Genomic DNA, 23,404 nt, shown 5'->3' on the forward strand with positions numbered 1-23,404 from the left:
AACTCCTCCAAGCAGCGCGGAAGTTTCGTTTACAAAACCCTTGCTGTTCATCACCAAATAACGCATGGATGCTTCTCGCGCTAAGCCGATGTGTTGTTGGCTCATTTTCTTTGCGATTTCTCGACAAGAAAAAAAGAGGGAAAAATTATTTTCCAACCTCCTCTAATAGTTTGGAAGTCTAGTAAAACTAATGACTGCTAAATGAAGTACATTAATTGAGATATATTAATCAAATTTAAAAAAATAAAGTTTTTCATATCTAAGTTTATTATTATAAGAAAATGTACACATTGCAGCATTTTTAAAGAAAATAATGCAATATTTTTTTCTTAACAATTGCTTTTAAAAAAGGCTATATATTCATTCAGTTGTCACCACCACCCACTTGAAATAACAATTTTTGATTCTTTGCCTGTATAGAATTGCATAATATAAGTTCATACAGTTTTTTTTAAAAAAAAGCAGTGCTTCAAATTCTTTTGAAATGTCATTTTATGTGTTAGGGTGCCTCAAGCACGAACTATGTTACTTCTTGAAGCTGCGTTTGAACCTGTTAAGAAGAAAAAAGAAAATATTTACATACTTCATTACAGCTGTCAAATTTACAATTTGTATGTACATAAATCCTGTAAATTCTTTTTTATATATTTTAAATTAACATTATTATTAATTTTAAGAACTGTATGTTAAAGCTATCTTATTACAAACTAAATGCATCTATTATTTAAAAAGTAGTTCACAGTATTCCAAGACAACATGATACGTAATCAAATGCAGTTGAGTTCGTTCCTCTAGTCCAGGGTTTCTCATCCTATAGTGCTGCCAAAATGTCTTAAGCCGTGGCAAAAATGCGAACTAAAACCCACCCTCGACACACCCACGCGTTGTGCCAATAAGAGTTCAGCTGTTGCTAAGCGAGAGAGTCTGAGTGAAAGGAAGTGGAATTCCTTCAGCCGATAGCAGCGCCTGGAACGGAAGACTAGGTGTCAAGTCAATGTGGTATATCTATAGGGGTCGCGAGAGTGTTTCATGGGGGGCGCGGAATCTGATACCGGAAAATATTTTTAAATATAATTTTGAATTTTGTTCTGATATGCATATTTTTATTTCTATACATACTATTAAGAACAAAAAAATAGGTCTACTAAACATTTTCAACAGGTGCAGAATTATTTAAAAATAAATTTAAATGAAAGAGATACAATATAAAACTAATGAGAACTGCATATTGAAATACCAGAAAAATACAAATGCAACAGAAGCTGCATATTAAAAGGCAGTTAAAAGTGGAAACTAATGAGATACCCGAGCATGGTGTGATTTCACTGCTGCTCCTATGCCCGGTTCAGTCTTCGTGACGCACATTATCAAGTCATTTAAAATACTCAATAACTTTTTTTTTTTTTTTTAACAATTGTCTAAGTTTTTGAAACGAAAATTAGAAATCACTTTAATTTTTTATCAAATGACCCAAAATTTAGGGAGTTATGAAGTTTTAAAATTTTCAAACGGCCTCCATTTTGAAACAGTATGACGGATCGGATATGATATTTGTAATATGAATGAACTGACCAAGTTTGGGTTTAATCCATTCGCTTTTAGAGACGTTACTCTATTCATTATATACAAGAAGTAGATTCTACTATTATAGAAATAAATGGATATCGTGAGATCTCCGCAATAGGTATATTAATAATCCCACACAAGCTTATTACAAACCAGAAATTATAAGGGGGTCGCTGGCAAGAGGATGTGATAAAATAGGGTCGTGATAGGAATCAGGTTGAGAACCACGGCTCTAGTCGCTGTCTTAACTTAGATTTTGAGGCAAATGTTATTCTGACAACACTGTAATTTCTATGGATGGCAAAACTGAAAATTCTTCAGATTCATATTTCTTGCTGTAGAACAACATTATCTATGATTGTGGTAAGTTGCATTTCATTATCTTCTTTCACTTATGGAAAAAAAAAAAGCAGAAGGAAAATTGTAAATTTTGTGTTATTTTCAGTAGAGCAGGTTCAAGTAGTTTGGCCCGGGCATTAAACTGTCACTGAAGACTTCTTCTTTTATATGTAAAGATTGGTAATTGCCGCAAGAAAATTAATAATTTTAAAAAATTCATTCTACCATATTTTTAGCCAAGACACAAGAAAATTGATATCTAGAGCTTCAGAGCCAGGTAATTAATTGTGCAAAGTTGTTTCCGTTTACACTTGAAATTGCTGTGCCCTTCCATTGAATAAAGTAACTTTATCCATCTTGACTCTGCAGAAAATCAAGTATTAGTACTACTCAAATAATAAATAACTTACTTTTCTGACCAGAGTATATACTTATTTATGAAAATTACTAGGCACGTTCAGAAAATAAGTGTACTAGATGTTTGTAGATTTCAAAAATAAATAAATAAAACTTTTACATGGTTTCATCAGTACATACGTAAACTATTTTTCCATATAGTCGCCATGCGTCTCGATGCACTTAGTGAGACGAGGGATCAACTTTTCTTTTATGCCTTAGCCAAAGGAGTCTCCAGCCACTTCTTTCGTCCAATTCTTCATCTCCACCTTCACTTCCTCATCATGTGAATTTTTTCTCTCATCCGTGTGCAACTTTAGGAAGGTGAACAGATGATAATCTGTAGTAATACACAATAACACATTGAGCAAGGCTATGTGATAATATGTAATAAAAAAAAAACACACACAATAACGTAACAGTTTCAACACTATAACTGTGTCTTCATCAGACTTCCACTCTTTCTCAGAGAGTGGAGAACAGAAGGAGTGGAAGTCTGATAAAGACACAGTTATTGTGTTGAAACTGTTACGATATTGTGTGTGTGTTTTCTTTTCCACATATTATCACATAGACTTGCTCACTGTGTTATTGTGTATTAGTACAAAATTGAAACAAGGCTTGATAGAATAGTTATGATAATCTTATGGCGCCAGGTCAGGGGAAGGCATGAATCAGTCAAAATCGACGGTCTTCCACTTCTTTGCTCATCATGTACACTCATGTCCAAAATTATTGTCTCATATCTATAACTGTCTTGTTTTAAGAATATAATTTGATAATGATTTTCCAGGGTAATTTTAATACTGATACTATGTGTATAATCGCGAAATGTATATTTGTGGTAAATTTCATAGGAAAAAGATGTATAAATACGAAAATTAGAATGAGTAAAACAAAATGTTGCTAAATGGACAATAAATATTAATTTTCCTTTTATTGTTCTTATTTACTGCTCTTTTGACTTGGAATTTGTCACATACATGTCTTTGCCGTTTATACACATACTAACATTTTAAGAAATACCGGGTGAAATCGTTATCAAATTATATTCCTACAACAACATATTTATAGACATGACAATAATTTTGGACATGAGTGTACATTAGTACGGCCGCTTTTAAATACGCGACACCACTTAAAAATACACTCGTACAATCCATAATTCCTTCGCCATAAACTGATTTGATCTCGATAAAAACTTCAGACGAAGATTTTCTCTTAACAGCTAGATAACGGATAACGGATAACGCTACGAATCTCGCACGTGGCGGCAGATTTTATCGACATCTTTAACGGGAGACATTACTGTGGCCTCAGTTTTGGTCGTACTCACGCGTGATGGAGATAGGTGAAAAGGGTAGGAACCAAGCTACACGACAGTGTGACCAACATAAAAATAAGAAAATCCCTCTGTCCGTGAGGGCCCTAGTACACTTGTTTTATGGATGCGCCACGTATTTTAATTTTAATGAACACATATATACTCTGGTGAGAAAAGTATTAACTATTGAATAAATTAAATAAATTCTAAATGTAAGTAATAGAATTGCACTCTACAATCTTTTTTCTCTTCTCACATACATCATACGTACCACCTACTGACCCTGGAACTTGCTGAGTGTTGTTGGACACTGAATTACGTTGTTGCACATGGTGAGAGGGATATCCAAAAACCAAAGAATGAGCTCTTGCTAATAAACTCCTGAATAAGTCATAGAAAAACCTCGGCGACTCCTCATTTCTTGATTTTGCTTTTCGCATCATTTCATTGCTGTGATGGTGGCCGTGTCTGTGTGCAGGGTGAGACGAATTCAGACGGGAGACCATCACGGCCATATTTTGCGCGAATTTTTCCCATTTCAGATCATTCGGTTTGATATTCTGTGGATGGTAATGATGCACTTTACAGTAGAACAATCCTATTTCATCCGCGTTATCCTTCGACACGAGATTAGGGTTGCCAAGACATGTACCAATAACCTCTGCTACTTGAAAGTCTTTAGGTAAACCTGAAAAATATAAATAAATTCTAGTAGTAAATAAGTTAGTGCTAGAAGTATGCGCGTCATTAAATGAAAGATAAACAAAGCTAAATACAATCTGCTAGTAATCAATTTATTTTTTATCATTTACACCTTATAAATAAAGAAACCATCTTTCAACAGAAAAAAAACTAAAAACAAATTTATTGGCGACGAGTACATATCTTTCAGCGCCATAGGAAACTAACTAATTAACTAACTCTAAAGCCTATGCAACCCAGAGGTTCAATGCTCCGTTCACAAAACCTCTAAAATGAAATTTTGTCCTAAGTCAATTGGATCCAGTGTTTACTTTGTATTCCTTTCTCTGCAAGATCAATGATAACTGGATCCAATTTTTACTTTCTACTCCTATTTCTACTAGATCAAAGCCAACTGGATTCAATTTTTGCTTTATATGAAATGATGAATTCGAAGTAAAAACTGGATTTCTGCTAGATCAAAGATAACTGGATCTAATGTTTACTTTGAATTCATATTTCTGCGAGATCAAAGAATATAAAGTAAAAACTGGAATTCATATTTCTGCGAGATCAAAGACAACTAAATCCAGTTTTTACTTTATATTCATATTTCTGCTAGATCAAAGATAACTGGATCTAATGTTTACTTTGAATTCATATTTCTGCGAAATCAAAGACAACTGAATCCAGTTTTTACTTTATATTCATATTTCTGCTAGATCAAAGATAATTGGATCTAATGTTTATTTTGTATTCATATTTTTGCGAGATCAAAGACAACTGAATCCAGTTTTTACTTTATATTCATGTTTCTGCTAGATCAAAGATAACTAGATCTAATGTTCACTTTGAATTCATATTTCTGCGAGATCAAAGACAACTGAATCCAGTTTTTACTTTATATTCATATTTCTGCTAGATCAAAGATAACCGGATCTAATGTTTTCTTTGAATTCATATTTCTGCGAGATCAAAGAATATAAAGTAAAAACTGGAATTCATATTTCTGCGAGATCAAAGACAACTGAATCCAGTTTTTACTTTATATTCATATTTCTGCTAGATCAAAGATAACTGGATCTAATGTTTACTTTGAATTCGTATTTCTGCGAGATCAAAGACAACTGAATCCAGTTTTTACTTTATATTCATGTTTCTGCTAGATCAAAGATAACTGGGTCTAATGTTTACTTTGAATTCATATTTCTGTGAGATCAAAGACAAATGAATCCAGTTTTTACTTTGTATTCATGTTTCTGCTAGATCAAAGATAACTAGAACTAATGTTTACTTTGAATTCATATTTCTGTGAGAATAAAGACAACTGAATCCAGTTTTTAATTTATATTCATGTTTCTGCTAGATCAAAGATAACTGGAACTAATGTTTACTTTGAATTCATATTTCTACTAGATCAAAGACAACTGAATCCGGTTTTTACTTTATATTCATGTTTCTGCTGGATCAAAGATAACTAGAACTAATGTTTACTTTGAATTCATATTTCTGCGAGATCAAAGACAACTGAATCCAGTTTTTACTTTATATTCATATTTCTGCCAGATCAAAGATAACTGGATCTAATGTTTACTTTGAATTCATATTTCTGTGAGATCAAAGACAAATGAATCCAGTTTTTACTTTATATTCATGTTTCTGCTAGATCAAAGATAACTAGAACTAATGTTTACTTTGAATTCATATTTCTGTGAGATCAAAGACAACTGAATCTAGTTTTTACTTCATATTCATGTTTCTGCTAGATGAAAGATAAATGGATCTAATGTTTATTTTGTATTCATATTTCTGCTAGCTGAAAACCACCTGTATCCAGTTTTTACTTTGTACTTCTATTTCTGCGATATCAAAGCCAACTGGATCCAGTGTTTAATTTGTATTTCTGTTTCTGCGAGATCAAAGGGAACTGAACCCAGTGTTTATTTTGTATTCATATTTCTGCGAGATCAAAGTTTAGCTGGATCCAGTATTTACTTTATATCCTCTTTCTGCGAGATCAAAGCGAACTGGTTTCAGTTTTTACTTTGTATTCGTATTTCTGCGAGATCAAAGCCAACTGGATTCAATTTTTTGCTTATCTGCCTATTTCTGTTAGATCAGAGCTAACTGAATCCAGTGTTTACTGTTTACTTTGTATTCCTATTTCTTCGAGATCAATCATAGTACTGTCCCCCATTTGCGCTTAGATTTTCCTAATGGTCGTTTTCCGATTGAGTTTCCAATTAAAATTTTGAAAATGTTCCCTCTTTTTTCACTAAAGACAGTATACAGGATCACGCGAAACTTCTACATGTACAAGGAAGGATCAGAAACTTAAGTTATGAGGCCGATATTTCTGAACTTTCGTCAGTTATAGAGAAGTTATAGCACCCATCTTCTTCGGCGCTAGTTATAGATAAACACAAATGGCGACTTGTTTGAAAATTCGGTCTTCCAAAGATGTCCGCTCAGTTATTCGATTTCTGTGGGCGAAATATGTTTCTGGCTGGCGGAGGAAATGTCACCACACTGTTGAAGCCCAGAGAACCACCAGGATGTTGAAGCAGTTTCGCTTGGACATAATCGACTACCCTTCTTACAGCCCGGACCACGCTCCAACATAAAGTTAAATGCAAATTACTTATTAAAATATACAACTCATTAGTAATTGAGAGACTCGGGGAAATAAAATGGTAATCTCCACTTCTGGTGAAATTTAATTATTAGATGGTATGGGTGTATTTGACTAGATAAAAGTATGTAGGTAGTTTAAGATCGGAAATGTATACAGGCAGATTCGGGATGAGCACGAGCGAGTTTTCTTGGAAACTCGTCTCGACTCGAAATAGACATCTTTGAACTCGACTCGAGAAATTTTCTCCAGCTCGACTCGAAACTCGATTCGAATGCGGGTCGAGTTTCGGATCGAGTTGAGCCAAAACGAGCCAAATCCTGTGTGTAGTTCAGATACTCTCTTCGAGTATCTAACATAGACAATATAATTATCACTGATAGTACGTTATTATTAGTATTTATTATACCGTGAATAACCATGAAAGATAAGCAGTTTGTATCTGAATACTATAGACTAGTTGACTGTCGATCTCGGTTGTCGAGAAGTCTTCAGGAGGCAAGGGCATCGTTCACGAGGTTCTGGGTTTGAGTTTCGGAGAAGCAAATATTCAGGCTCGAGCCAAAAATTGTTAAAAGTTATAAAGCATCGGCCAAACATATTCAAAAGTGCTCGGCTCGGGTTTAGAGTTGTCAATGGCTCGAGCCTATCGGCTCATAGTTCATTCACTATCGTACTAGACCTAAATGTGAGCCGAGCCGGCTCGAGCAGGACCGAACCAACCTGATGGCTCACCCTAAGAAAGCCGGTTGGAACTATTGGCTCAGTTGAGCCGAGTCGAACCGAGACGATGAACTCGTTCCAATCAAGGGCACCGATCCCGGGGGGGCCGGGCTCCCCAAAGCTCATCTGGGCCTCATTACTGTATTTATAAATTTACAATATTTAGCTTCATTGGAATGCAATTTGTTTTAAAATCCTCATATATACTTTGTGCATCTAAATGGGCCCCCCAAATTTACAGAGAAATCGGCGCCCTTGGTTCCAGTTGAGTTAGCTCGAGCCGATGGCTCACATGAGCCGAGTCGGTACCTCATCCAAACCGAACGACTCATGCCATCAACTCAATTGAGCCGAGCCGATGGCTCATCCCAAGCGAACCAGCTGGAGCTGTTTGTTTAGTTGAACCGAGGCAAGCCGGTTGACATCACTACCCATTTTACGCTTCTGCTTGGGCTCAAAACTTCGACCGTTCAAGTCTCAGTCTTGATGGTAAGAACTACAGTAATACTTATATGGTGTTCATGTCATTTGAGGCTGTCTCGTTATAAAAATACCGTATATTGTCGTCTAGTTAGTGAGACGAGACGGGGTGCGAGTAGTGTCCCCTGTCGTGAGCAACACTAAAAGTGTTCAACATTACCGCTTACATTTCCCATGGCTTTCGATTTTCAGTCTAATCAGGTCATGATTTCTAAAGGAATTAAAACGAGCTGAACGACGAGCATTTATCAAACTCGAATCGACTCGAAACTCAACCTCAAAACAGTGATTCGGCTCGGAACACGACTCGAGAAAATTACCGTTGATTCGACTCGAAACTCGAGTCGAATCGAGTTTCAGCTCGACTCGTGCTCATCCCTAAGGTAGATAGCAGGGGCATTTTGTTTGGTATGTGTCATTGCATTACACTTCATGGGAATTGAATTTTTCTTTCAGTTTACTTGAAAATAGGTTAGTATTGTTTTCCACGAAGCTCTCAATTGTCGAATATATTTTATACAAACCAAGACAGTTTCTCAAATATTTAGCCCAGTCCAGATTTTGTATTTCACTTAACAAAATATCTTTCAATTACTTCGGACATTTGGACATTTTCCAATATGGCGAACAAAGAAGTTGTGGGATTTTAGTACGTCATTTAAATAACCTTTACCAATATCTATGTAAAATTTTAACTTGTTAATAATTACTTCCTAAGTTCAATGAAATTGTAAATCAGTTTGACAGTAAATTTCGGAATTTTAGAATTTGGAGCTAAATATTTTTAAAAGTATGCGTTTTATGAAAAATAAAGTGTTGTTTATGTTCTATAAGACGACACTAAGTTTTTCTCTTTATCTTCAACCATAGCGAAGATATTGCTATTTTTATCTGGGTATTGTTCATTTGGCACTTCCGGCGGCCATTTTCCAGTATGGCGGCGAAGGTCACGAGGGTTTTCAGAGAACTTTTAGTATGTTGTTTAGAACATCATTCTCAACATCTGTACCAATTTTCAGCTTCTTACTAATTTGTTCTTTTTTTTCATTTCCTGCACTATTCAACCGTTTTCGAGATATTTTCGTGGAAATATTAAAATAAGCCACCGTGTATATTACAAATTCAACTAAATTTGCCATTGTTATCTATCTTGATATTATAATGCATGGGGTTCTTTGGTTCAATCCCAACTCGTCGCAAGTGAATTTTCTGGTGGACAAATACCCTGTGCGTGGGTTTCCTCGAGGTTCTCCCGTGTCCTCCCACTGTCTTCATTCCACCATTTCATTAATTTCTCATCATCACCGTCTCATTTAGCCTAGCCGGTATAACCGTGGGACGAAAAACTTCATTTTATCTTGGCATAATCATGACCTTCATCTGTTTCATAAGAGTACGAAATATTAGTAGCGCTGAATTTTGTTTCAAAAATTACGGGCGGTCAAAGTTGGAATATATTTTAGAAAACAAAAAAGACATCAACTGAACTGATTCAATATGAATCAAACTTGGCATTGGGGTAGGTCTTTAGCTGTAGTACAAGCGTTTGGAGTATTGTTATGTACAGATGTTTAGCCCCTAATTTATTCAGAAAGCTCTAAACCATTACATTAAATATAATAGAAATGTAATATATATTCTTAAAAAAAAAGTTAAAGGCTAGTCTTGGGCAGTTATTATCAAGTACTGGAGAATATTTTACGACAGTATATGAATTTTCACTTGTCATTTTAGTATACAAACTAGGTAAACCTGCGCTCTGTAAATAACGCATCATTCACATATGAGCATGAATCTCCTTGTCATTCCTCACAACATCTGTACTTGTCCCTTTACAGACACAAGTGAAAGAAGTCTTTATAAAAATCAACAATGGTACCATAAAGAGGAGATTTTTTGGTTATTTTTTTTTCAATAGGCCTGTCTCGCACCGTTTGCAAGATTTGAGTCTACTCCCGGTTGCAGTTTCTAATTCATGTATGATCACTGTTTTCTTTTTTCTTGCATGCAGTACATAATAAGCAAATACATTACATATACAATTAATTATAATGTCAGTGAAATATGGTGTTCATTGGACAAAATACTCCAAACAATAGAGATTCATCTTAGCCTGGAGAAATGGTTATCCATCGTCTTTCATTATCATTTGGGGGTCCGCGGTGGCTCAGTGGTAGAGCGTTCACCTCTGGTGCTTGGGGTTCCGGGTTCAAACCCTGCTCTCGCCAAGTGAACTTTGTGATGGACAAACAACGCGTGCGTGGGTTTTCTCGGGGTTCCCCCGTTTCCTCCCACTTTCTTCATTCCACCATTTCATTCATTTCTCATAATCACCGTCTCCTTTAGCCTAACTGGCATAACCGTGGGACGTAAAACTCAAAGATTTCATTTCATTTCATTATCATTTGGCTATGAAACAAACACCTGAGAGATATGCAACCGCTGTATACTAGTGTGTCGTGTTGGAATGTATGACTCATAGGGTATGATACATTTTTTAAAGATTTAATACTTGCATTAAAGAAATAACGGCCATGTTTTTTTAAATATTCAATTAGAACTGTACAATCTACACAAATTTGGAATCAACCAATGAAAACGGCACGTTTCTAGCAATTTTGGTTTTCGAGATCTATTTGTCGAAAGAATTGGAGGCAAACATTTAAGCTTTTCTTTGGAGAGAAACATACAAACCTAGCATCTTAATACAAAGATACTGTATACTTACCTTCCAGTGTTGCATTTTCGTCTCGATCCACTAGTAATTCCGTGTTGTTTTTTATGGTTACCAAGAATGCATCGTTGGTATTTTTTTCTGGACTTCTTAGTTGTTCCAAATCTTGAGATGGATCCTTTGTGTAATTGTTTACTTGACACATAAAGGAACCTAGAACGTTTCCATCTCGAAGCTTTGTTACATTTGGCCTTCCCACACACAGCATGTCAATTTCCGCTATTTCAAGGTCTACACGATGACTTAGTAAGGATACATAATGAATGTCAAGTGTCTTGTTCTGATTTTTTTGTATAAGGTCAAGGTTCAATATATTGTGGATCAGCAAATACAACTCATCATCTGGAAAAGAAAAGAAAAATTAATTGTAAATTTGAACTTGGTGATCAACAGTATAGGCGAAGTAAACATCAACTCAAAAACATCTATAATTCATCCCTGCTAACTTGATAGCTATTCAAAACAAACTTTCTCCTCCCCGGTTCACTGCGCTCTCGGGGTTTGATTATCTTTAATTTTGCTGTTCCTCTTACCGCTATGAATACCAATACAGCGAGAGCGAGGTTCACAATACCCGATGCACAGTGGCGTATTTAGGGAAGGGGGCTTCCGGGCTTAAGCCCCCCCCGAAATCTTACTTACTATAGTAAAGTATACGAAATACCTTGAAGAATTTTCACATTTTCGGGCAAAGCCCTCCCCGAAAGTTAGCAAAGCCCCTCCCGAAACAAAATCGTAAATACGCCACTGACGATGCATATTTACTAATACATATATTGCTGTATTTTTTTAAAATATTTTATTTCATTAACCCTCGCACTACCTAAGTATTTTTTGTAACACGGACTACCAAAGGGGATATTTTGTGACCACCTGTTAACGTTAAATATATCTCGAAAAAGAAAAAAATTAGAAACTCTCACAAAACTCTCAGAGCCTTATGCAGAGTCATTTTGACATATGATTAGCGTCATGCTAAAAGTCTGATTACGGCAGGAAACATATGATAGTATGGCACTAATCACACGTCAGAACGACTCTGCATAAGGCAATTAGAGATTGAAGTGAACAGTACACAGCATGAGACTAACCGCCAAATTCAGAAAAGGCGAAATACAGCTATTTATTATACTGAGGTTTAGAAGTGACAGTCATACCTCCTACCAACGAACGGGATGGGGATACTTTGGGCCCACCAACTTAGAATAGCAAATTTTTTCAGACACACTAACGTTCAATTTGAACCAACCGTAAGCTATATACTAGGGATGGCCAGAACCGGTTCCTGTTGGAACCGGTTTTCGGGTCTGAACGGATCCGGTTCTAGAAGATCCGGTTCCGGAACCGATTTTTCGGATCAAGATCTGGAACCGGTTCTTCAGATCCAGGTCTGGAACCGGTTCTTCGGATCCAGGTCTAGAACCGGTTCTTCGGATCCAGGTCTAGAACCGGTTCTTCGGATCCAGGTCTGAAACCGGTTTTCAAGATCCGGTTCTGGAACCGGGCTTTCGGATCCAGGTCTGGAACCGAAACTTTGTGACGATCCCTATGCTAAACCCGAGCTGCTGGAAGGCTGTGAACAGTGTGCTAGATGAAATGGTGGAAGCGACAGGCAGGCGCCCAGCTAAATAAACTGGGTAACTGGCAAACTCAATGGATAAACAGGCAAACTGGCCAACTCATTTGGCTAAACACCCACTGGTGGACCAAAATAAAAAAAAAACAAAAAAACACTGGTGACCCATTTTTTTTCTGGGCGCACAAGCGAGTCTCAGCGGGGAGGGCACAAGCGCATGGTCCTCTTTGCAGTGTTTTGAATTTGAAATTTGTGCCTCCTTTACGGGTCTTTGGGGCTTTCGGATCCAGGTCTGGAACCGGTTCCTAAGATCCGTTTCTGGTACCGGGTTTTCAGATCCAGATCTGGAATCGGTTCCTAAGATCCGGTTCTGGAACCGGGTTTTCGGATCCAGTTCTGGAACCGGTTCCTAAGATCCGGTTCTGGAAAAGTATTTTCGGATCCAGGTCCAGAACCGGTTCTTCCGCCGGAACCGGAACTTTGTGGCCATCCTTAGTATATACTTTAGCTTTGTTGAGCAATAATATATTTTCTTATTAATTTTTAAGAAACGATTAGAAAATCAATTACAAAAAATGTACTCCGGTGGGCACAAAGTACCCCCTCCCCTCTGTTGGTAGTCAGAAGGTTAATCTGTGTTAGCAATATAAGCAGTGGCGGATCTTGAGGGAAATCACGTAAGTAAACTGCAAGGTAGCAGACAGGAACCCTACCTAATGAGTTAATTCTTATTTAAAGCCTGGTGAGGCTCATGAAGCTTTCTTTCCTTCACTTGTAGCAATACAATTCAAATATTTAGTGATATGGCTTCTTTCAAGGGTTGTCACTGGAGGTAAGTAACGCAATCTTTTAGTAACATTGTCAATACAATTGAACAATTGTAGCTTATTTGGTATTCAGGGTTATGCTGTAAATGTTAGAATGGGAATTAACTAATAAGGTTCATAATTGAAAAGGTAATAAATATATCCATACATTAATGTCATGCTAATATGCAATTTAAAAGCTAGTACGATCTCCACGGTCAGAGTGCCAATCAATAACATGATAACAATAGAATTTCAAATGATGATGGGAACCATCTGTCTCTACTGACTTTCTAATAAACCCACGTCTAAGTTCGTACTTTTCAACGAACTTAAAAAGTTCGTTACTGAATTCTCTGTCTGTCCGTCTGTCTGTTTTTTTTTTTTTTTTGCGATTTTTTCAGTTTTAAACCCTGCATTCGATAAAGCATCAAAAACTATCAGAGAAAGTGATTAAATTTTTTGCGTCACTCTTACCGTTCCCGAGATATTGGCCCCAAAATGGCCAACTTCCAGAGATTTAAGAACCCATATCTCGGAACCGTAAGTGATAGAGAGATCATATTGGTGTTGATCAATATCTAAAAGAATGGTAAACATTTTGGCACCAAATAGTAACCGGTGGCCACTGTCCAACTGACCAGTGGTTTGGACAATGGCCAGTTGGCCAGTGGCCACCAATTAATACCGGTACGAAAATGTTTAACATTCTATTAGGGATTGATTACTACCAATATCATTTCTCTATGGCTTATCATTCCCGTGATATTGGCCAAAACTGGCCAATTTTGCATATTTAACGAACCATGGCTTCGGAACCATAAGTTGTAAAGAGATGATATTGATGTTGATCAATACCTAAGAGAATGGTAAATGTTTTGGCACCAAATTGAAACCGATGGTCACTGTCCAACTGTCCAGTTCGCTAGTGGCCATCCATTATTATCGGTACCAAAATGTTTACCATACTCTTAACTTTTATCAACACGGATGTCATCTCTCTATGACTTACCGTTCCCATGAAATTGGCCAAAAATGGCCAATTTCTAGATATTTAAAAAGTCATAGCTCGGGAACCATAAGTTGTAGAGAGATGATGTTGATCAATACCTAAGAGGATGGTAAATATTTTGGCTCCGAATAGTAACCGGTGGCCATTGATTAACTGTCTACTGGCCAACTGGCCACCGTTTCCCAGATATTGGCCCAAAAGTTCGAATTTCTAGATATTTAAGCAGCCATATCTCGAAAACTGTGAGTCATAGAGAGATGATAATTCGCTAATTTTTTAGAGAAAGAGAAGAAGGTGCGGATAAAAAGATTTACTGTTACATCTAGGAACAATGACAGTTATCCTTCCGGCTTCATCTCTCCATTCTTTTTAAATTTGATCTGGCAATGCTCTTGGAGCATTCTCAACTGGCTTAAATCTGCAAAACATAAATTTCTGCTTCACTAAGTGCTAGAGTGTCCTACGAATGAATATATATAACTATTTATTAAAAATAAATATATATACCATACATAATATCATATAATTATATAAACTCTAGTGATAGAGCGTTCACCTCTGTTGCATTGAGCTCTTCGTTTGATTCCAGTTTGTACCAAGTTCGCTTTGTGGTGCACAAACATCGTGTGCGTGGGTTGTCATCGGAGATCTCCCGTTTCCTCCTACTTTCTTCATTCAATCATTTCATTTATTTCTCATCATAACATCTCCTTTAAAATAGCCGGTATAATAGTGAAACGTAAAACCAGGGGCAGATCCAGGACGGACTTCTCGGGGGGGGGGGGCGGAAGGTTGTAATACTGCTACTTAAAGCTACTTTTTAGAGCTCCAAACTCTGGGATGTGTTTTATTTATGTACAAAATTAAAAAAAAAAAAAAACCTCTTCTGGCGGGCAATCGGCCCGATCGCCCCCCGGATCCACCAGTGCGTAAAACTTAGATGTTATTTCATAATTTACCAAGATTTGGCGATTAAAGGACGTAATAGGGTGTTTCAAAAATCATGACATAAGTAGAGATCTTGCGTTTCTTTTATTGTTAAACTTTCATTACCTATCCTAAAGAGGAAAGGAATCCAAATATTTTAAATATACCTATTCTGCCCGCGCGATGAACGGCCAATTCAGCCTTTGTTAATCTTTGACCACGCACTTTCCTGTTTAACGGCTTCTATTTTCACCCGTAGATGGTAAAATTTAATGCATATGGCAAAGAAAAGGTATTGAAAAAGATAAAAAGTACAGTATGCAATTAATCTGAAGAAATGAAATAAATTCGTGTATTGTTAAGATTGGGCTAAAGGGAAGTTTTCTTTTAAACTTGTCTCAATAATTCATCTTTGTTTTCTTTCTAGGTTATTCTTTAATGTGGATAAGTTTGATATCTTCTGTTTTTCCTCTTTCTATTTACTTCTCTTCTTTCTTTTCTTTCTTTCTTCTTTTTTCTCACAGTCTAACTTACGTCTCATGTCCTTTCTATCCTAGAGACATTTCCTCTAGAACGTTTTTTTTTTTGGTGAAGTGGCCGCCTTATCTAACACACGGTTAATATATTTACTATGGTTTCTACGGAGACCGTTGTGGTAAAGATGACATGAAAGAGGGGAGCTAGAGGTGGCCCCTCTGCTAGTGAACTACCACCGAAATAACTCTAAATTTCACTGTAGCACGCAATCCTCCCCACCCGACACATGAGTGTCTTTGTAAAGCTGGTGTTTATCGGGAGGTATTCTCCTCAAACTATTGAAATATTGACGAGATTTGCTAAGAAGTAATAAATTAAACTTCGTGACGCAACAGTCATTGCTCGTATTGAACTGGATGACAAATGGCCAGCGCATTGGTTCCCAGGCGACATTATTTCTGGCTTTCTTGATTGGACTTCGTTATCTCTTAATTCAGATAGCTCCCCAATTATCTTGTGATGCTGGGTCAATACCAGAAAAGTTTAGTACTCCTAGCAAGAATAGAACGAGGAACTATGTACACCGAGGTTACCCACTCTAACAATGCGGCTAAACCGGAGTTAAATAATAATAATAACAGTGATAAATTTAAAGATCCACTTTCTATTTTAATGCTCTCTATTCACACATGTAAATGGTAAATTTTGATGCCTATAGTAACGAAAAAAGATTAAAAGTGCTGTCTATAGCTTATCTGCTGAAGTCTTGTGAAGGATTAAGGATAGAGTTTATGGGAAATAAGTTTTGCGTTAGACATGACTATGTGGAAGCTTGTTTTTTGTGAGAAAGTATATAGAAAACTTCTAACATATGAGAGAAAATGGAACGAAATCTTTGTTTTAAGTCGGCTAGGTTAAAGGAGACGGTCATGATGAGAAATCAATGAAATGGTAGAATGAAGAAAGTGAGAGGAAACGGGAGAACCCAGGAAAACCCACGCACACGGTATTTGTCCACCACAAAGCTCATTTGGGGCCAAAGGTGAACGCTCAACCACTGAGCTACTGCGGTCTCCCTTATATGAAAGAATCACAAACGGAACATACTACATGAAAGCAGAATCTATTTCGATAACACTTTACCAAATGATTAAAGGTCTCAGCCGAATGGGCTCCCCGACTTCGCCATTGGTGCTGACTACACATCACCTTTGTTACTCTCATTTATCTAACTGGATGCACACGATTGCTATTTTTTAGACTATTATACTATTGCATAAAGTCTGTAAGCATTCTTATTTTTTCTTCAATTTTTCTCTATTCTTACCATTTTTATTTTCGAACGACGATAGGAGAGAACAAGAAAGTATGGTGATTGTGAAAAAAAAAAAAAAAAATCAGACTCGAGATTTCAGCATATTTCATGGTTTCTACATGCCGAAGAAAGGATTTTTTGATCTATTCCGATGTAAAGATGGTCACTCGTATAGAAGCCATGTATCATTCAACTATCAAAACCAAATTTAAAATTTAAAGATTTTCTTTAAAGTTAAAAATTCCTTCGAGTTATTTTTTGAACTTTCTTTCTACCCGTAGAAACAATGATAGTTTACTGTAGGATGAAAATTAAAATTTGCGACTTTTTTCAAAAACAGCTCTAATGATTTCGTTCCTATTTTGTAAACCAATATTCGACTAACAATTCTATAATATGGTCTAAATCATTTTCCTAAAAAAAAAAAAAAAAAAAAAAAAAAAAAAAAATCCAGAAAGAGTAGTTTAATCTTAGGATTCTTGGAGTGAATTTTCCGGACAGCTCAAAAACAACAGAGGCGATTTTGTTTATATCTCTTAAATAAAGATTTCATTAATAACCTGATAATATGGTATAACTCATTTGTCTCGACAAAATTCACAAAGGATAGTTATTCTTGCGGATTGACCAACTGCTTACGCCAACTTTCACCTTTGGTGCATGGGGTCCCTGGTTCGATCCCAGCTTGCACCACGTGAACTTAGTGGTGGACAAACACCGTATGCGTGGGTTTTATCGGAGTTCTCCCGTTTTCTCCCACTTTCTTCATTCCACCATTTCATTCATTTCTCATCACTGTCTCTTTTAGCCTAGCCGGAATAATCATGGAACGTAAAACTAAAAGATTTTATTTCATTTGCTTTCACCAACTATACACAGCTACGGAAACCTCGGCTGTCGCTGTTGGGAGTGTAACAAAAATATTTATTTCGCTTCCAGCGACTACTTGCACAGTAGAACGTTCATTTAATACTTTAATGAGAGTAAAAACTTGGTTACGCTCAAGAATGGAGGAATGGAGGACTCAGTAGGCTATGTATATTGTGTCCACCGAAAACATGTGCTTGTAAACAAGAATGTGTTCATACAGCAGCAAGCAATTACAAGATTCACTAAGGAGGGTCCTCGTCGGCTAGAATTTCTGTTCAACGAAAACCAGTGAATGAAATGTAGGCTAAGTAGATTATTTGTGTTGTGTCTTTTCCCTGTCAATGCTATCCTAATATCTAATCTGTTGATTTTTTTAAAATATATGTTTACTATATAGTTAATGAAGATATAATATGTTCTAAAATAATTGATCAGTTCGACATGAAGGATTACGAACTGATTACTTTTGATGTGTTTGTGTCAGAGTTGTATACAGTATATATATATATATATATATATATATATATATATATATATATATATATATATATATATATATACAGTGGCGTATTTACGATTTTGTTTCGGGAGGGGCTTTGCTAACTTTCGGGGGGGCTTTGCCTGGAAATGTGAAAATTCTGCAAGATATTTCATTTACTTTACTATACTAAGTAAGATTTCGGGGGGGGCTTAAGCCCGGAAGCCACCCCCCTAAATACGCCACTGTATATATATATATATATATATATATATATATATATATATATATATATATATATGTTTATGTGTGTGTATGTGTGTGTGTGTGTGTGTGTCTTGCCCCTCCTCGGAAAAAATCCTGCGGGCGCCTATGCTTGTAACTAGTAATTTAATCATTTTAATGTCTAAGTAGTAATTTAATTCTGTAGGATCGGTACTATGTAATATTGATACATTTTCTGATGATACGTTAGTCTCACGAGGTCCAAGATACACTGACGCCCAAAATAGGCTTAGTGGCCGAGTGAGACCGACGTGTCGCCACGCAAATATTAGCCGATTGCATCCGGATTTTGAAAGTGTTCGAATCCGTAAATTGATGAGGTTTGCAATGATCGTTAATAATAATAATAATAATAATAATAATAATAATAATAATAATAATAATAATAATAATAATAATAATAATAATAATAATATAATTGTAATAAAATTATGTAAACAACAAACATTTGGTGGAGAAAACTAATTGATGGAACGGAACTTTAACCCGAGACTGCCAACCTACCACTAAGCTACAAGTCTCTCATGTAAAGCTAACAAATTAAAATACTAGTTACTGAGGACATAGCTTTGCTAAGCATATTTTACTTTAAAATATCTCTCGAACCCTAACTAATATTCACCCATGTCTTGATGCAGTCCAAGGAACCACAAAAGTATGTATCTTTTTTTTTTTCCTAGTTGCGGGAACTACATTAAGGTGGATCACCATCCAGAAGTCATTACGTATTTTAGCTCATTTCCTTAACTACTGCGCAATGAAACGTTACACATTATAAATATTGTACTATAAGATAAAGTTATGTTTCAGCTACAACACAAGACACTGATTCATTTGGTTATGTCTTGTGATATTGAAAAACGTAAGAAATAAAAGAACATATTTGATTCGTTTTACAAAGAGCACACAAGATGGCACTTGCTGTTAGATCTTAGTAGAAGTGCTCAATTTTATGAAATGTTTATTTGAATGTGTAAAGTACTTTAAAGTGACGATCTTACTACAAAATAGATAAATTGTTTGATCGTTTTTCGTGTTATGTTTCATATTTTATTTATATATTAATGTAGATTTAAGGAAATATATTTTGAGAAGAAAATTGCGCAGAACGCCATAAAACGTTCTTGCCAAATTTGTACATTTAATTCCTGGATTATAGTGTTGCAGTCCGAGAAGAGGAACTTGACTGTGAATTGCGGTAAGGGTCGAAAACTAATTTCTACAGTAAGTATCCCAGCAGAATTCCGCAATTACTTCCTTTATCATCTGGCATCAGTAAACACTCGACACTACCTGGCAACACCGCACTATTGAAGCAGTGTTTAGCATAGCACCGAGAACACCTAGTGATCCACCATAAAACCTGAGCCTCAACTTGAAGAAATATTTTGAGACATTTGCCTCCTTGAGAAAGATCTGTTTGATGTCTTTTTGAGTTGAACAGGAAATGGTGAGTAACTCAACATATGCCTTAGTATCTGGACTAGTCTTACATCAAAGGTTTCCGACCGGCTAGCAGCTTTTGCGCTAAATAACTGATCGGAGTGACAAAATTCCTCACATAGAAACAAGAAAGAAAAGTTCACATGGACCTGTGCTTGAAAGTGGATAGTTTCAGAATTATAGGATGCAGAAAATGTGAAATAAGTCAAATTTAAAAGTTCATAGTTCCACTACTATAGGACTGATGGTGGCTGTGTCAAAACATCACTGAAGAATTAGTATGTGAACTATCCAAATATCCACCTTTTAGAACCTCCAATACTTGCATAATTATTTTTAGAGAGGCTGTTTGGGAGTACTTGATCACTCTCCACTTACCTCTCTAAAAATTGGTGTGCAAGTAGTGGAGCATCCTTAAACATGGATAGTTGGATTGTTCACATACTAGCTCCTCAGTGATGTCTTGACCCGACTACGATAGGAACCATAGTAGTGAAATTATGAACGTTTCAATTTCAGTTATTTAATGTTTTCGGCACCCTGTAGCTCCGAAACTATCCACTTTTGAACACAGGTAAATATGAACTTTTTTTCTTATTTTGATGTGAGTTATCTGTTCCCAAAATATTGTGACGCAATTATGTAACACCCTGTATATACGAGAAGAAACATAATCTAAACAGCCGTGTATATATATATACAAAAGGTTGATTAATTAGTGTGTCAATTTCATTTGTTAACTGTGCAAGAGTAGTATGCGGTAAAGCCTTGCAATTTGGTGTAACTTTAGACGAAGGACACAAGTTTTGTTTGGTCGTAGAAGCATGTCACTTGTACTAAAGATAGAAGAGATATAGGATCAAAGGTCAAATTTCGATTTTTTCCTTATGGGACTGCAATGGTAAATTCTGAAAGAGCTTGAAAAAACGTGAATCGAAGTGATAACAAAGAAAAATCTGTATGGTATGATTCTATGTCGCAAGCTGACCAAATATGCGTCAATCAAGTGTCGTGGTCAGAGGTCACTGTCAGATCAAGGTCACAGGTCACTTTCAGAACCCATTTGGCATGATGAGGTACGGACATTGCGTTGTTTTCAGACTATTCAATTGGGTTCTCAAGATGACCTGTGACCTTGATCTGACCGTGACCTTTGACCTTGACACTTGATTGACGCATATTTGGTCGGCTTGCGACATAGAATCATACCATACAGCTTTTTCTTTGTTATCATTTCGATTCACGTTTTTTCAAGCTCTTTCAGAATTTACCATTGCAGTCCCATAAGGAAAAAAAAAATCGAAATTTGACCTTTGACCCTGTATCTCTTCTATCTTTAGTACAAGTGACATGCTTCTATGACCAAACAAAACTTATGTCCTTCGTCTAAAGTTACACCAAATTTCACGGGTTTACCTCATACCACTTTTGCACAGTGAACAAATGAAATTGACACACAAATTAATCAACCCTCTGATATATATATATATATATATATATATATATATATATATATATATATATATATATATATATATATATATATATATATATATATATATATATTTAAATGTTATCTACTTTTCCTATTATTGTTTGAGGAAAAGGTGAAATTTTCTTACCCTGCGATTGGTTTTCCATATATGATGGTGCTGCAGATACAGCACCAATCACGAGTGTCAACACGAACAACATTCTGGAAATGGATTATGTCCCGCAAAAGTAACTTTCAGTACAACTTATATAGCATTTATAGATCCGCGTTGGACTTTGAAAATAGTTAGGACGACAGAGAATTATCTTTTAAAACATTTCAAAATTATTTCATCTTAAAATAACAGCTCCACTTAAGAACACATTACGATTGTCTTTTAAAATGTTACAGGTCGTTAGCCTATCGTCAAACAGCAGGTTAGGAATCTATCTCATCATGCAATATGTTCACCACTTAAGGAAATGGTCTCTATTCACTTAATTTCATTTGCTAGAGGCAGAGTAAATAGCTCCTATAAACTGAATATATTAATCAGAAAAAAAAAAAAAGAATTACAAGATTATTAATCTCGTAATATTGTTAGAATATATCGAAAAATAATGGACCTCATGCAGTCATTTTGACGTATGATTAGCGCTATACTAAGGGTTTGACTAGAGCTTGGTTATCAGAAATGTATTCAGAAATTCTGAGTAGAAAGTAAAAGTTGACTAAGTTAATCACATGTGACTAGTTAATTTAGATGCTACCCTGGTTTAGCCACCTTTTAGCCATGATAAAATTACATTATGGGAATACAAGGGCAATTAATTACCTATCTTTCTTTCTTTCTATCCTTGCACCTCATCGGGTGCATTAACTATGCAGCAGCTATTATGCCAAGTCCTCTACAACAGCAGAACTATTTCTTAAAGTAAACAGTGAGAGATGAGTAGAAAATTTCCAGTGTTGTGAGGAATTTAATTTGAATTGAATTTCTCTTTATTTCAGCGGGCGAGGTCCAGCCGGAGGCTGCTCTGCCACCTAACCCTTGTCATCATTACAAAGAAGAGGTAAAAAACAGAGATACAAATAAGATACAAGATACAAATAACAACGTAACATGATACATTCAATAATACTAAGGATAAATAAAACACTCAATAAATGTAAATGTAAAAAAAAAAAAAATAATAAATAAATAAATAAATAAAAATAAACTACTCATACTGCTAGTCCAATTTCATATTGTAGTAAACCTTTCATGTGTGCCAATGCTTTGTCTCTGATCTCTAAATAATAATGTTTGGAGTGATGATTTAAATGAATGAATTGTGACGAATGCAACAACTGATCGATAAATTATCTTTCCTTATAATTACAATACAATCATTCTATTGTCGCTAATATTAATTGACTGCTACTTACTCCTCCCATAACTTTGTGGTGGACAAACACCGTGTGCGTGGGTTTTCTCGGGGTTCTCCCGTTTCCTCCCACTTTCTTCATTCCACCATTTCATTCATTACTCATTATCACCGTCCCCTTTAGCCTAACCGGCATAATCGTGGGACGTAAAACTCAAAATTTCATTTCGTTTCATTTCACTCCTCCCATAAATACATCCCTCAGAAAGGAAACAGTTAATTATAATACAATTTCCTAACTACAAGTTGTTGTGATGTCAAATCACGAAGAAAACATTTTGAATTTCGTATTTCATATATATTTTCATAGAGATTGTTTCATTATTAATCAGCAAAAATATAAGGTTATTCAGAAAGCGTTCCGGTTTTGTTACATCAACTTATGAACTTTATGTTTTCTAAACACACTAACAAAATTCATAAACATGCTCATCACGAA

The 23,404-nt window shown here is 35.8% G+C and overlaps 1 protein-coding gene across 2 annotated transcripts; it reads right to left on the minus strand.

The window, feature by feature from the left end:
• Positions 1-249: 249 nt before the first annotated feature.
• On the minus strand, positions 250-21,844 carry LOC145683677 (uncharacterized). 2 transcript variants are annotated; one of them, XM_081755026.1, is made up of 4 exons: positions 21,687-21,844; positions 10,870-11,217; positions 3,908-4,313; positions 250-550 (listed from the first exon to the last, which is right to left on the minus strand). In XM_081755026.1, exons 1-4 carry the CDS (start codon positions 21,757-21,759, stop codon positions 526-528), a joined length of 852 nt encoding a protein of 283 aa, XP_081611152.1. In that variant the 5' UTR covers positions 21,760-21,844; the 3' UTR covers positions 250-525. The 2 variants fall into 2 exon arrangements, with proteins under 2 accessions (XP_081611152.1, XP_081611151.1); XM_081755025.1 differs by having other exon boundaries at positions 3,897-4,313.
• Between the last annotated feature and the right edge of the window lie 1,560 nt (positions 21,845-23,404).

Source organism: Thermobia domestica, chromosome 4, assembly GCF_964235325.1.
Source record: "Thermobia domestica chromosome 4, izTheDome1.hap1.1, whole genome shotgun sequence".
Taxonomy (NCBI): domain Eukaryota; kingdom Metazoa; phylum Arthropoda; class Insecta; order Zygentoma; family Lepismatidae; genus Thermobia; species Thermobia domestica.

Excerpts from the sequence above, each read along its gene's own strand:
- LOC145683677 (XM_081755025.1), bottom strand. The coding sequence starts at position 21,759 with ATGTTGTTCGTGTTGACACTCGTGATTGGTGCTGTATCTGCAGCACCA. Across the intron at positions 4,314-10,869 it reads CGAAAATGCAACACTGGAAG|GTTTACCTAAAGACTTTCAA; the intron begins GTAAGTATACAG and ends TATATTTTTCAG. Across the intron at positions 551-3,896 it reads AGTTCCAGGGTCAGTAGGTG|GTTCAAACGCAGCTTCAAGA; the intron begins GTACGTATGATG and ends TCTTCTTAACAG.